Here is a 14,089-nt window from a genome sequence, read left to right as displayed (position 1 = left end):
TTATCAATTTCTTCAGAGGAGAGTGCTCAATTAATATGTTACTTTATGAGAGGAAACAGCCAACTTCAATCATACCTTCTTTCACACAAGTGCGTGAAATATGTATTCCTGCTATTTCCACTAACCACCAGGATTTCAGCAAAGCTAGGAACACTGTGGTTTGCATACTAATTATGCTATGATGGCCTTGCCATGCATGGTTCATCATGTTTATGTTACCCTAAGCATTAATGCTAACCACTTTCTACAAGTACCATATTAATTTACCCTCTCCAGAAGTCAGGTAAGAAATCTATACCTGGGCAGCATGTGGCTTACCACATGGAGGATTGATCTTTTCTGACTTATATTGCAAAATAGTTGTTGACTTCATGTTGCCAATCAGAATACTTATACTTAGTTATTAATACTTGGTTAAATGGAGCAATTTCCTAGATTCTTCAAGCAGTTGTAGAAACAATTTGAAGACATAGTTTCTATGGTGCCTAGGAAAGTTCAAAATAACACTCCCTCAATAATTTACACTATGAAATGGTTTAAGATGGGTTGATCTTTAGACTTTCGGCAGTCCCACTGCTAATTGTAACCACTACAAAAAAAGTAGTCCTTATCTACAGCAGTCACACTTTGCTGGGAAGCAACAGTGTTGTTTCATATGATCCTATTAAATCAAGCCTTGTAATAGTTTTACTAGAAGTGGTTTAGAGTAAGAGAAAGACAGTATAGTGTGTTGTAAAGCCCAACCAAAATCTTAACTATATGCTATATTAAATGCATAGTGCAACGTTTCATGTCACTTTCTTTCTTTTAGTCAAGTAAAACACTGTGTCAAGTAAATATGTGTTGTCATCCAATTCAGGAGCAACATATGCAGATGGAAGGCTTAACACACACACACACACACATGTTTTTTCCCCAGCTGCTTGCCTACTGTATGCTTTTGGATGTTATTAACATGCTGAATGCCAACTGAAATAAATCATTAATATTTTTCTCAGATTTGAACAAGGGATTCTTTGCCAGTATGGAACTATAGCATCCTGGTCTGGTAAAGGCTGTGTGCAGAAATAATTTCACAGGTTCATTTGTCATTTACATCCAGCTACCAGCACATTCTGCAGTACAAATCATATGGCCATGCTGGCAACATTGACAATTATATTTACCCACAAATGACCGATTCCATGTAATCCCTTCTTCCCCTGTTAACTGACATCTGCAACAAGAATTTTTGCCTCAGTACCATCATGTTTAGAAAGGCTTGTATCTGAATAAAATTTTAAAAGCTACAGAGAAGATTGTGAAAGAATATACAGTGAAAAAGAGTTCTTTAGTTAATCCTACATGTTTATTTGTGCTTATTTTAATGTGTACTTTTGTTTCCTGCAGGCATTTCCTATTCAAAACAGGAACAGGGACAACACCACTGTTCAGTACTGCGACACCGGGTTACACAATGGCATCCGGCTCGGTTTATTCCCCTCCTACACGACCACTACCTAGGAACACCTTATCAAGAAGTGCTTTTAAATTTAAAAAGTCTTCAAAGTACTGTAGCTGGAAATGTACAGCACTTTGTGCTGTAGGGGTCTCCGTGCTACTGGCAATATTACTATCTTATTTTATAGGTAAGCCTGTGTTTTTATGATTATTGTCATAAATCTATGTCTGTTTTGCTAATTATATATGGACAGTTCTAAACTTCATAATATACAGCGGTCGTTTTTATCAGCAATTGCTAAGAACAACAAGGGTATGAGAACAATTTAATTAAATCCTCTTCAGGTGGAATAGAAAATACCTGTATTTTGTAACCATTTCCCACAAAATGGCAAGTGAATTGCCATTTTTAAAAAGTGAACTGTAATTTAGAAATGCTGTTCTACCTTTTTTTTTTCTGAGGAGGAATAATTCAGTCATTACTTCTGTATTAAAAAGTATTGTGCATACAAAAATAATATGTGGTCTTTTCAAGCACAATCCTTCAGCTTTTCATATCATATTTTTAAAGCATAAACAATTAGTAGCAAAGAATTAGTTAATTCTAATAATAGATTTGGATGCACGTAGTAATGCATCAACATGACTATGTGTTCTAAAGCTTCCTTGGAATTATTTTAATCCAAAACACTATGATTCAGTATATACATTATATCTGTAGACCACCATATCCACTAAGACCCAAGTGAAACTTTATGTTTAGCTTTTAAAATTAGTATAGTGCCCAGAACCTTTATGATCCTGAACTGTTGATAGCATGTGTTGAAATATGCTTGTTAAATTTCAGTCCAAGCCACAGCAGTGAACAAAATAAAACCTTTGAAGTGGGTCCCTGTTGAAGCTGAAGCAACTGTGAATAATGTAAAAAATGAGGCTGCTGAGTAGTAGAAGAAATTCCCTCTTCCCCGCTGATGGAATATGGCTGCTTCAACAAGATTACCAGTTTTCCTGTTGCCCAGGAAAGCTGAAAGGAGTTTTATGGGAATTAGGTCCATGGTTTCTGCTGTGTATGACTATTTGAATCATTACTGGATTTTCTTTGTCCTCTCTGCTGTATGCATTGTGATGTGATATGTTTAATATGTGACTTGTGGCTAAGATGCTGGTACTCAGCTTATTAGAATGAAAACCATTTTAAAATCCAAGTCTTCAGGCACAATCTTTGTAGCCAAAAGTGTAGTCATTGCAATCAGTTTATGTTTTTATTTAGATTTATGGCACAACCTAATCCCTTCTATATGACCCTACAAAAGCCCCAGGGCAGAGTAACCACATGAATAAAATATGTTGGTTTGCATTTGAAAGCATAGTTATGCAATTTTTAAATATTATTGATTTCAAATGGATGGTAATTTTAATTATATGTAGGTTAGTCTGTGACCCATCATATTAAATATATGAAATTATAAAAACACAATTGAAAGCCCCCTATTTCTCTCTGCACACTTAAATGTGTTTAGTTACCAGAGTATTAAATTACATTAATGTATTTTTATAATTACTGAGTCTTCTTCAGACTGTGTGTTAACTAGGTTTTTATTTAATCCAGATGGGTTTAAAGGCTGCCAGTTACAGGGAAAATTGAAAATGTTGCTGCAAAACAGGTCTTCTTTTTCCACTGTTTCAGTTTCTACTAATGCTGGTGATTAGTGGGGAAAAACATCGTAATGGCACATAGTACTCTATTTTTTGTGGCAGAATATATAGGCGGAACAGTACCATTTTGAATAGGACATGTGCCTTCTGAAGGAGACATTCAAGGGTGATGCCATCTTGCAAGTGCCATTAGGCCCTTCTTGGCATGGTTACAGCTGCTACAAGCACCTTTTTAGTGTCAGGTTCAAGGCTATGTACATTAAATCTGTCATTAAATAGTGCCTGTAGGGAAGTAAAAGTGCATCCAAGAGTGCCACCTTGTCACATATTTCCTATGATGACCTTTTTAGGACATATGTAAAATATAGCGCATGATACTATGGCTTCCTTTTAAGACTATAATTTATAATATATTAAAATAAAAGTTTGCTGTTTTTCTAAGGGCAGCCAAAGTCTGCTGTCTAAGGTGAGTGCTTCCTTTTGACTAATACTATAACAGCAATATATATTCTGGTATATAGATGCAACATAGTGAAGATGTATCCAACAATATCATTATTTTAGCACAAAAAAAAATGTTCCTGGGACTACCTAATTCCAGACTAGGTACAACTGGGAAAACCAAAAGTATACTGTTAGTGTAGTGATGGTTAATCTTTTAGAGATCGAGTGCCCAAACTCAGAGATGTTCACACAGCAGGTGTCACCAGTTGCCAATGGTGGGACTTCCAGAGGGGCATCAGGGGTGAGACTTCCATTTGTGGGGGGTGGAACTTTCCTAGAGACAGCTGAATGCCCAAGATGGCGGGAAGATGAGGAAGAGAGGTGTGCCTGTTCCTTTTCCTCCCCCGTACCCTCCTGGGCCTTGAGCTGCCTCTCCAGAGACCGCTGAAGGCCTGGGACACCCTCTGCATGCCCTCAAAAATGGTTTAGTATGCCATCTCTGGCATGCATGCCATAGGTTTGCCACCACGGTGCTAGTGCATTGTTATTCTCCATAATATTATGCTCCTTTAAGGCTGTAGTCTGTTGTACCTGATAGAGATTTCCACATGTATGTTGACTGTCATTACACTCTATGAGGTTTGACTGCAGATTTGTAACATATTCCTAACAACGTGTTTCTAGTTAAATAGTCAACAAAAAACACACTTTTTAAGAATATCTTGAGTCTTGTGGCATGTAGAGGAGCCCAATTAAAATCACATTTGTTATAAAAAGAAGTAGTATGTAAGTTTGCATAAGGTGGGGGATGTCATGCAGAGAGAAAATAATCCAAAAGTGCCATTGTAGAGTGCTGTTTAGAAGATGGATGCTCTCTAGTGTGAGAGAAATGATGAAGACTGAGGACTTGTAGTAGCAGGAAATAAACTGTCAGAAGGGAGAATAATGGTTCTCGGGGCCCATTGGCCCAGCGAGAAGGTTTTGCTGGCCTCTCATTGGAAAGACCAGAAGATTTAAATAAAAACGGTGTGCTTTGTGTGGCCGTTAGACAGGGAGGGGGCAGGGCTAAGCCCTCCCACCCTTGCCTCCTTGTCAGTTCAAAAGAGCTGGCCCACCTTCCCACCTCGGCAACAGTGTAAGATTCATTCTGGTTGCTTCGGAGCCGGGTAGGAATTTTTGCCCTTGTTTTCCCAAGGGTTTTTTGCCTACCCTACACTGCTGGATGAGGAATGGGACGATTGGCTTGGGGTGTGGCCATAAATAGGCCTCATGCATAGGCGGGGGGAGATAGTCGGTTCGGTTAGCACCTCAGCACTGTGCTAAAGGCTAAACACGAAGGGAAAGAGACTTGCCTTGGGGCGGGCTTGAGATTCAAACACTCACTTAAGTCTTGAGAGTTAATTGGGGAAGGGCTGGCCAGGGGCAACCCAAATTATGGATTGCCCTTGGGGCTCAGGTGTTTTCGCCCTTTTTGGAAGCTGGGGAATTGGTATTGGAGTAGACCATCCGCTAGCTGTTCCTACACAAGGTTCTCTCCCCCCTGGGCTTGCAGTTCTCAAGAAGTAAAGTTAAATAGGTTGAATTTTAATAAAGTTGCCCATTTTATAACCTAGTTCTCTGTGTCTGGTCTTGGCAGCAAATAAGCATGAGTATTCAATGTATTCTACTGCTAGGCAGAGGGGAAATGATCTGGAACATTTTCTACTAAAACTTATTGGGACACCCACTTGTGTGTCAAGAACGTTTTAAGACATACATACATTTCTACAAAGTGAAATCCTGACTCCGCATAATATGAATTGATTTTATTCATATTAACCATAGCTATGTTGAATTGCTTCACAAATAACTACTTAATATACCTGCTAAAATAAACAACAGATATTCCCTTCTCTATATATTCCTCAGGGAATCCTTTATATGCGGGTGGTATTATTTGATATTTTAGCTAACTCAGCAACCTAAATGTAAAATCTGGCAACCAGGAACATTTAGGGGTCCATAAAGCGGCTAATGGATTAAATTCACTCCTATATGTAGTTTTCACATCTCTTCAGATGTAACATAAAAATTCTTCTTTAATAGACCATTCAAGTATAGTTCAATAAGAGTTACTTAACATGAAATGGAAATGGTCTTCCATTTTATTTATCTAGTTCAAAACAGCAGATTTTAAAGCAGTGAGGTGAGAAATTATGGCTAAAATGATTGGTTGTTCACAATTTAGATGTCAAGTCACTTCTGAGGATGTAGTTTCTGGCTCTTCTATTTGCATCGAATTATTGCCACAACTGAGCCATATTGCAACCATACCTGGAAAATATATGAATAGCTAGATAGATAGATAGATAGATAGATAGATAGATAGAGGAAAATTGGAAGGTGCATTAGAATTGTACATGCTTTGTTTAGACTCAGAAAGTACTGGCCTCAAACAGATTGGCTCTGTGGTAGAGCTTGATCTAGTCATCTGTTCTTTCATGACTATAGATAGATAGCTTTTTACAAGGATGTAAAGATGGATGAACATGCCAAGTCTCTGTATTTTATTTAAATGTTCAAGTGAACAAAATGCATTCAAAAATACTGCTTTCTTTGTACAAGAGTAGTGTGACAGGAAACATAGTTTGCTAAAGTAGAGTGAGTCTCATCTCCTCAGCCTCTCAACTGTGCAGCTGTTTTGGTTAGTTGGCAGAAGGATATGCAATGAGAGATTGGTCTGTCTGATCTGTCTTCCAACACCATGACAACAAAGTCTGTGATGGTGCAATGATTCAGAGAAAGGAAGCAGAGAGACAAAGGGAGCCAGCATGAGAAGAGAAAAAGCTGAGAGGTCACAACAAGGAGACAGGAGAGCAACAAAGAGAGAAAGAAAAGAAGGCATAGGAAAGTGAATATGAAACCATGAAGTAGTTTGAATAAAGCCAAAAATCTAATCCCCAGAATGGGTAGAGAAAGTGAAAGGGCAGAGAACGGGTAGCTCTAAGTTATTTTAAATTAATGTCTACAGCTTTTTATAGATGTAGAATGTCTAATACTTCCCCCATAAATTTTAAATATGTCTTTATGATTTCCTTTTAAAGAGTGAGAAGACTAAATTAAAGGAAGCATCTTTTAAGCATATTTAAGTGTTAATGAATAGTAATTTTCAACAAATCTGTCTTTAAAAGAAGAAACACTCATATGGTTGATGAGCAAAATCCAGAGGGCTCAATCAACCTTATTTGGTCACTAAAATGTATAACCTCTGAACTTTTTGAGTCCTCTCTGATTCTTTTTCAGGGTGGATATGAGAGAGAGGGGACAGAAAAATACAAAAATCAAACTGCCTAGATGTTGAAGCTACAGGATCTATGGTTAACTTTCCATGTCTGAGTTTACAAATCAGTAGAATTTGCAAACTTAAATTTCCCCCCATGGAGTATGGACACAGTTGGCTGCCAATGAACTCAGTGAACTTTCCGTTACTCTTATGCAAAGTACTTTATGCAGCAGACAACCTCAGTTGCTGTTATTTCTCCCTTTCACTTGAATGACAGGACAAGAGAGAAAGTAAAGACAAGATGGATGAGTCTTTATAATAAAGATGCAGCAGAAATGATTAAAATCAAAAGGATAACGCTGCCCATTTTTTTGGTCCTCTTTGAATTTTCAGCCCTTGAACATTTGCCCAACATCCAATGTGACCTAAAAATTGCTAATCCCCGAGTTACAGCACATACGTTAATGTTGGCTTCATGTAAAGGATGGTTTTTTGGGGGGTGCTTTGTCAACCCTAAACACAAGAAGTTGTATATTTGATTTGTTTTCATCTCAGACCTGCCCCCTTTTACAATGAAATGAGTATCAGTAGTAGACAGGCTGAAAGCTCACTGTACTTTCTGTCCTCTGCTTTGCATCACATTGTTAAATTAAGAGGAAAGGTGCTTATAAAACCATTAATCTTGTTAAGGTTGTTGGATACACTCAGTAGTGGGGACTGGAGAGATGAAATACATGACTTACAATTACATCTAAATAATTTTTATCAAAATAAAATGATGTCCAGTGTGGCACAGTGGTTTGAGTTTTGGACTATGACTCCAGAAGAGACCAGGGTTCGATTCCCAGTTCAGCTATGAAACCCACTGGGTGACCTTGGGCAAGTCACATGCTCTCAGCCTCAGGGGAAGGCAATGGCAAACCTCATGTGAACAAACCTTGCCAAGAAAACCCCACAATAGGGTCGGCTGAGGGGCACCATAAATCAGAAATGACTTGAAGGGACACAACAGCAAGAACAAATAATGTCTGTTGTGGTTAATGTAAGCATAGAAGCTTTAACCACTCTGGCTTTACAGGGTGTGGATTTTTCATGTTTTCACTTTTACTTCCATGTTATAGTGTTGTCATGTTTTTGCTATAATCAATGTACTTTGACAGTGACAGTTTCCCATCAGAGACAGATTAAATTATGAAATGTGAAAAATTAAATATTTAATTCATGGCCACTGGACTAACAGCCTGAAATTTTCAACTTGTTTGTCCCTTCAGAATATCATAGTTACTTTTGAAGTTGTGGTATGTTATCATATTAGCTAGCTAGAATAAATGTTTTCAGTGAAGATTAATTGGGACTTAAAACAAATTTTCCTTAATTAGAGGGAGTGGCAAAAATGAACTTCTAAAGTTCTTTCTGTTTTTCTTTGTCAGTAATTGCATCTATCACTATTTGGGCTCCCAGACCTTCCTTGTTCTCTTGGGCTGTGGTAGCCTTGTGTTATGGCTTGAAGTAGCATGCCACAAACAAGACAGTTAAGAACCATAGTAGGTGTGATTTACATGATCTCCATGATAGTGTTATGGGGATATTAGGTTCTAAGTGAACTACTTTGCTGCAGTTCTCTGAACTCTGGGCTTGAGAGATCGGTTATGAAATTCAGATTCCAGTAGCATCACTAGTTTTCAGTAATATTCTATTTTGATGCTATCAAGTTTTATTGACAAGTTTCAGAGAAGTGAAAATGCCTTAAATAAGTTAATTAACAAAAACATTTTATACATTCTGTTACTCCTATTATAATGTGTCTAAGGGCCAGAGCAGACAGGTGTGAAAGAGTGGCCCAAGTCTGTTTCAGCCACAAGCGGGTTGAGACCGCGCACTGCATGGCCCACTTCCAAACTGGGCCACGGCCGCAGGACCCAACTGACACTACCAGGAGTTGAATTGCTCTGGTTTGGGACCTGAGCGCAGCTTCAGTGTGGTTTTGGGTTGCTTTTGAAGTGTGCATCATTTAAACGTCATGCCTCCAAAGCAACCAGAAACCACTTCATTTGGCCTATCTGTTCTGGGCCTAAGATGGACTTCTTATTTATTACAAAAGCTAACATGGCAAAGTCCAGTATCCAATAATACACTTCCATCGGATCCTGCTGCCTCTGGCTCTTAGACACATTATAATTCTTATAATTCATATATCAAAATCAACAATCCTCTCCCTTCTCTAGCTCCCATGGCACTCTAAAAGCTTGCTGTGGGGCCTCTGAATCCTTCTGGCACTTAATACAAAAGTAGATAATTAAATATGTGCCATGGCTCTTCACCAGTGTTTGCATCTTTCTTCCCTCAGCAGTAGCAGTAATAGTCTAAGCAATTTGCCAAAATGATGGAAACCTTACATTGTTTTGTGGCTATAAAAAAGGTTTTTTTCAGTCTTGCTAAAAAGTAAGTGACTTCTTATATTCTAAAGAAGTAAACTAATTTAGTTCCAAAATCTTGATTATTTGAATATACCTTGTCATGTGTAGTTCTAGAACTTAAACACTTGTTTTACAGTGCATCCTAGTGACCATTTGGATGGGAGGGCATTAAATGTAAACCAGACATTCGTAGATACTGATCCACAGTGATACTTGTAACTACATCCTAATTCCAACAGATATAAGCATGATAGTTGCTGTAGATATTTCTATATCAGGCACTTACCAATGGCACTGAAAATTTGGGGATATTTTCTTCTGCCTGTATGAACAGAAATAATAAAAATAGATGAACATGGGGTTAAATAGTAATGTTTGACTGTGGCCTTATAATGATAACTAAGGTGCTTTCTGCACCGCCATTTGGGACGTCCTCCGGACGTCCCATTTTAAAAAAGGGGCATCTCTTATAGACGCCCCTGGGCCTAGTACGGACTCCGTCCGTATAAGATGGCGCCGGCCCTCCTACATGGCCGGCGCCATCTTTGCGTATCGGACGCTGAGCGTCCGTACACGTCGCGGGCGTTGTGACGTAGTGAGTGCTCCCCTGGCGCCTCGCTACGTCGCAAACGCGACGGAAAAAGAAGCTCCATTTTGGAGCTTCTTTTTCGGTCCGCGCGGGAGTCGGGCCGTGTGAAGGCTCCGGCTCCCCCGCGGACCTACTGGCGGCGGCGGCAGAGCGCCGCAAAGCGGCGGTCTGTACCCCGCCTATGTAGATTTATACAGTATATCAGTGTTATATATTGCAGTATTTTCCATATTTTCCATTGTGTTTTATTAACCATGTAGCTTAATATTTATTACTGAATTAGTTGTAAATTTGCAACTAAGGTTTAAATGAAAAAATATATGACATCCATTTCCCCCATAGTAAAACAAATATACAAATATCAGTAGCAACATAAAGTATATTTGTCATTTATACTTTTTTATTTTCTCAGAATCATAAATCTTTCTTGATTCCATTAAATAATTCACTGATGCATGAGAACATGGTTAAATACTGCTTGCATAACCCTTGAGTAAATCCTTCCATCTAGAACAGATCTGAAGAGTGACACTACCAAAATGTGTCACAGCAAAATGGTAATTTTATTGGATGATATTAATACAGTGACATTTAAATCTCTGTTTGAAGATTATTTTGCTATGATATAACTATGTCAGAGTCCCTGTGCTGAGACAGCATATGGATGAGATGATGAACTTTGGCACGTCTTACTGTGGTGTGTTATTTTCAACTCTAACAAAAAACTCAAAACAAATTCTGTGTGGAAAAATCCTTCTTTTATTTTTTCCTAATATAATTCTCTAACAGTTTTGAAATGATCAATGAAAACTAGTGGTAGTGTGTAGTTTTACCATTATGTATAAATCTGTTTCCTTATATAACTAATCATGTTTACATGTTGTTTTATGTGCCCTGTTCACTTATCTGTATGGCTCTTCTCCTGCCACTGTTTGTTTGGACTTTTATCATGTCATCTGTCTTCTCCACTTGGCATGTTGCCTTACTGACATAAACTGGAAGCCTTTTAAGGCAGAAGTGTGTGTGTTTAAACAAAACAGCCTAACTTAAAAGATGTATGCCTGTTGGATTTAAATACATGGTGTTGTACAAGGTTTGTGATAACTGAGAAGTGCTTAATTAAATAGGTTATATAATTTTTGTATGATCTGTTGTTGATTCTAGGTTTGGTACATTGCCACATTGATGTGTGATAGACACATTAATATGGTATAGAAATAAAGTAATAATAGTTAACATCTATGTAATGCTTTTAGATACTTCAAAATTTTTGTATGTACAACCTTAATATCTAACCATTTCAAATACTGCATGGAAGATCAGTATTATTTCTACCCTCAGCTATAAGTAGGAGCTGATGTGGAAAGACCATAGCTTGCCTAAAGCCACCTACGTTTAAGCCCCAGTGGCTTTGCCCCAGTGAGGTCTGTGGGGATTGCTTCCAGGTAATTGTGTTCATGATTGCAGTTCATGGCCGAGGTGAAATTATCTTTTCAACTTAATAAACAATGGTTATATGAAGCTGTGAAATAGTGTCCGAGTGAAGCACTCCATGTCTGCATTGTGATCTGGGGAATTCTAACTTAATATCACAAGGAACTCTGTTTAAATTAAAAACAAGATCATTGCCCCTTAGTTTGTATGCAGTGGGGAGGGGGGGGCAAAGTGGGCTGCATGTCTTCTCCTGATAGCAGAAAATCTGTGATGCCTCAAATTATATATCTGTACACCTATATAGTTCACAGAAAGCCAGCATAACATAGTAGTTTGAGTGTTGGACTGTGACTCTGGAGATCAGGATCCAATTCCCTGTCTGGCCATGAAACCCACTGGGTGACCTTGCGCATATCACATGCTCTCAGCCTTAGGGGAAGGCAATAGCAAACCCACCTCTGTACCAATCTTGCCAAGAAAAAGTTCACCTTAGGGTTGCCAATGACATAAAGATCAGAAATGATTTGAAGGCACACAACAACAACATAGAGCTCACAACCCATACTCTTATTTCTCAGAGCACTTCATACTCTCATTTAGATGTAGTAGGTTTTCATCATGGACAAAAACATTTCTGTACTTTCTTATGAACAGTGTTTGGAAGCACTGAAACTTTCACATATTCTTCTAGAGGATCTAAAGCAATTTAGTCTAACCTATTTATGAAATTATGTAGCACTCTCCCTATAGAAATTAAAATTGATAGAAGAAACTTTGGGTCCTTGTATTAGTATATATTCTGTTCTTTTCTGCAGTCTTCTAAACAGACAGATGTAGAGTTTTAAGAATACATTTTTAATGCAAACTGTGAATGTACCTTTTCAAAAAGTTCAGTATCCATAAAGATTGTTTTAATCTAAGTAATATAGAGGAATTATTCTGGGTAAGTTTTCTGCTGTCAAATTGCTACCAGTAATATGTTGAGATTGGGGTTATTGAGGGAAGATTCTGAGTGTACTTCATATAAAGCACAAAGCATAATACAATATTTACAATTTCAGCACTGCACAGTATTAATATTTGATTGGTTTTGCAAGTGTCATATGCTGTTATTGTCAGTGACTCTGAAAAGAGAAAGTCCAGTGGGAAAAACAACCCATATGCAAAAACATGAAAAAAGACATGTGGCAGTCAGAAGGTTAAAAGCTACATGACAAGATATCAAGGAATTCTAGTATAATTATTTTATTAGCATTATCTATATCCACCTTGAAAGAGACTAACTTTAAAATAAAGATTTATCATAAGATTACTTTTTAAATTCTGGATTTAAACAGTGCAGAAAACTAAAACTGTCTTCTTGACAACTTTAAAAAGTAATAGGGAATCACAGCAAAACCAGATTTTGAGAAAGTTGCAGCACAAACCTTAGAAGCATCAATATAAATAGCAGAGTGATGATTGTTGTTTCAAACAAAATAAAGGCAATCTAAACTTTCACTCTTGATCATCCAGTGTAAAAATGAATTGTTACCTATATACTTCGTGTAATAGAAAGATTTCCTAAGAGAAAGAAGATCAGAATTTGTTGAGCATCATTTGTGCTGTTGGCACCTCAGTACTTTGTTCTTGTTGTTGTTAGATCATCTTTCTTCAGTGTCTGTGCTTTTCAAGTTGGACACCTTTCCTTTTATTCCAGTTAGTCTGTGACTTATCTGCAGATCTGAAATCTAGGAATCTTATCTTAGAGATTGGAAATAACTTACTACAAACACGTAATTGTAACAAATAAAAAATTGTAGATTCATATAATCATAGATATAATCACAAGGGCCATCCAGTATATAAGTATGTTTCATCTTGTTTAACTTTTCGTTCTGGAAATCCTACCTTCTGTTCCTTCTTTCCTTTTCTCTCACACACTCCTGCATCTTGACTTGTTCCATTTTGAAAAAAATATTTTTCCACATTAGAAATACATATTTAAATCACAAAGTACCTTGTAGCTGTTGTGATTTATGTATGGTGATGGTGCCATTTATATGATCCCTTGCATTTTCAACACCTGAATTTCAAATATGATTGCTTAGATCATCTGTTGTTGTTAGGAGCCATCAAGTTGGCTATGAATTGGAGACCTAAATTACCAACACACCTGCTCAGGTCGGGGCCATTGCTTCCTTGATTGAGTCAATCCATCTGTAATGTTGTCTTCCTCTTTTTCTATTTTTCTATATTGCCAGCTTTACTAATCATTCCTGTTTTTTCCAATGACAATTATTCTGATTTCTTGCCTATTGTTTTTATTATGATTAATGAATGAGCTACAGTAGAGAAAATCTTTTAACTAATTCAATGACTTCATCACCCATTTTAAAGTTGTATAAACCTCCTGTGGTCATTATGTTTGTATTCTTAATATTCAGTTGCAACTGTGCTTTTGACTTTCTTTCTTAATTTTTGTCAGTAGTCATTCTAGTTCTTTGCTATTTTCTCCTAGTAATATGATGTCATATCATATCTTACATTATTTATTGTCTTTCAATCTTCATACCCCCTTCCTCTGAGTTTACTCCTAATAATGCTTTTGCCACCATGTTCAAGTTATTGAACAGTTGAATTCAGGATTCAGACTATTTCTGTCACATAGTAGCTTGTTTTCCTTCTTTTCCCAGCCATTTGAAGAGTTTCATCAGTAATCCAGTGAAGCTTTTCTTTCTTTTTGGGTGCAAATAGTGAATATTTGGTGTCGTGGTTTGAGCACTGGCCTATGACTCTGGAGACCAGGGTTTGAATCCCAGCTAAACCATGTAAAACCACTTGGGTGACCTTGGGCAAGTCACACTC

At 37.5% G+C, this 14,089-nt stretch overlaps 1 protein-coding gene across 2 annotated transcripts in view; it reads left to right on the top strand.

Annotated features, from left to right (window-relative positions):
- TENM3 (teneurin transmembrane protein 3) overlaps positions 1 to 14,089 on the top strand; it is a 1,412,274-nt gene that overhangs the window by 1,245,390 nt on the left and 152,795 nt on the right. For both annotated transcript variants that reach the window (XM_042468494.1, XM_042468495.1), the window contains one exon: positions 1,390 to 1,628. In XM_042468494.1, coding sequence (XP_042324428.1) covers positions 1,390 to 1,628 — 239 coding nt within the window. The remainder of the gene's footprint in view (positions 1 to 1,389; positions 1,629 to 14,089) is intronic.

Source organism: Sceloporus undulatus, chromosome 5, assembly GCF_019175285.1.
Source record: "Sceloporus undulatus isolate JIND9_A2432 ecotype Alabama chromosome 5, SceUnd_v1.1, whole genome shotgun sequence".
NCBI classification, from domain to species: domain Eukaryota; kingdom Metazoa; phylum Chordata; class Lepidosauria; order Squamata; family Phrynosomatidae; genus Sceloporus; species Sceloporus undulatus.
The sequence above is the reverse complement of the archived record's forward strand: the minus strand, read 5'-3'. Positions and strand labels throughout refer to the sequence as shown.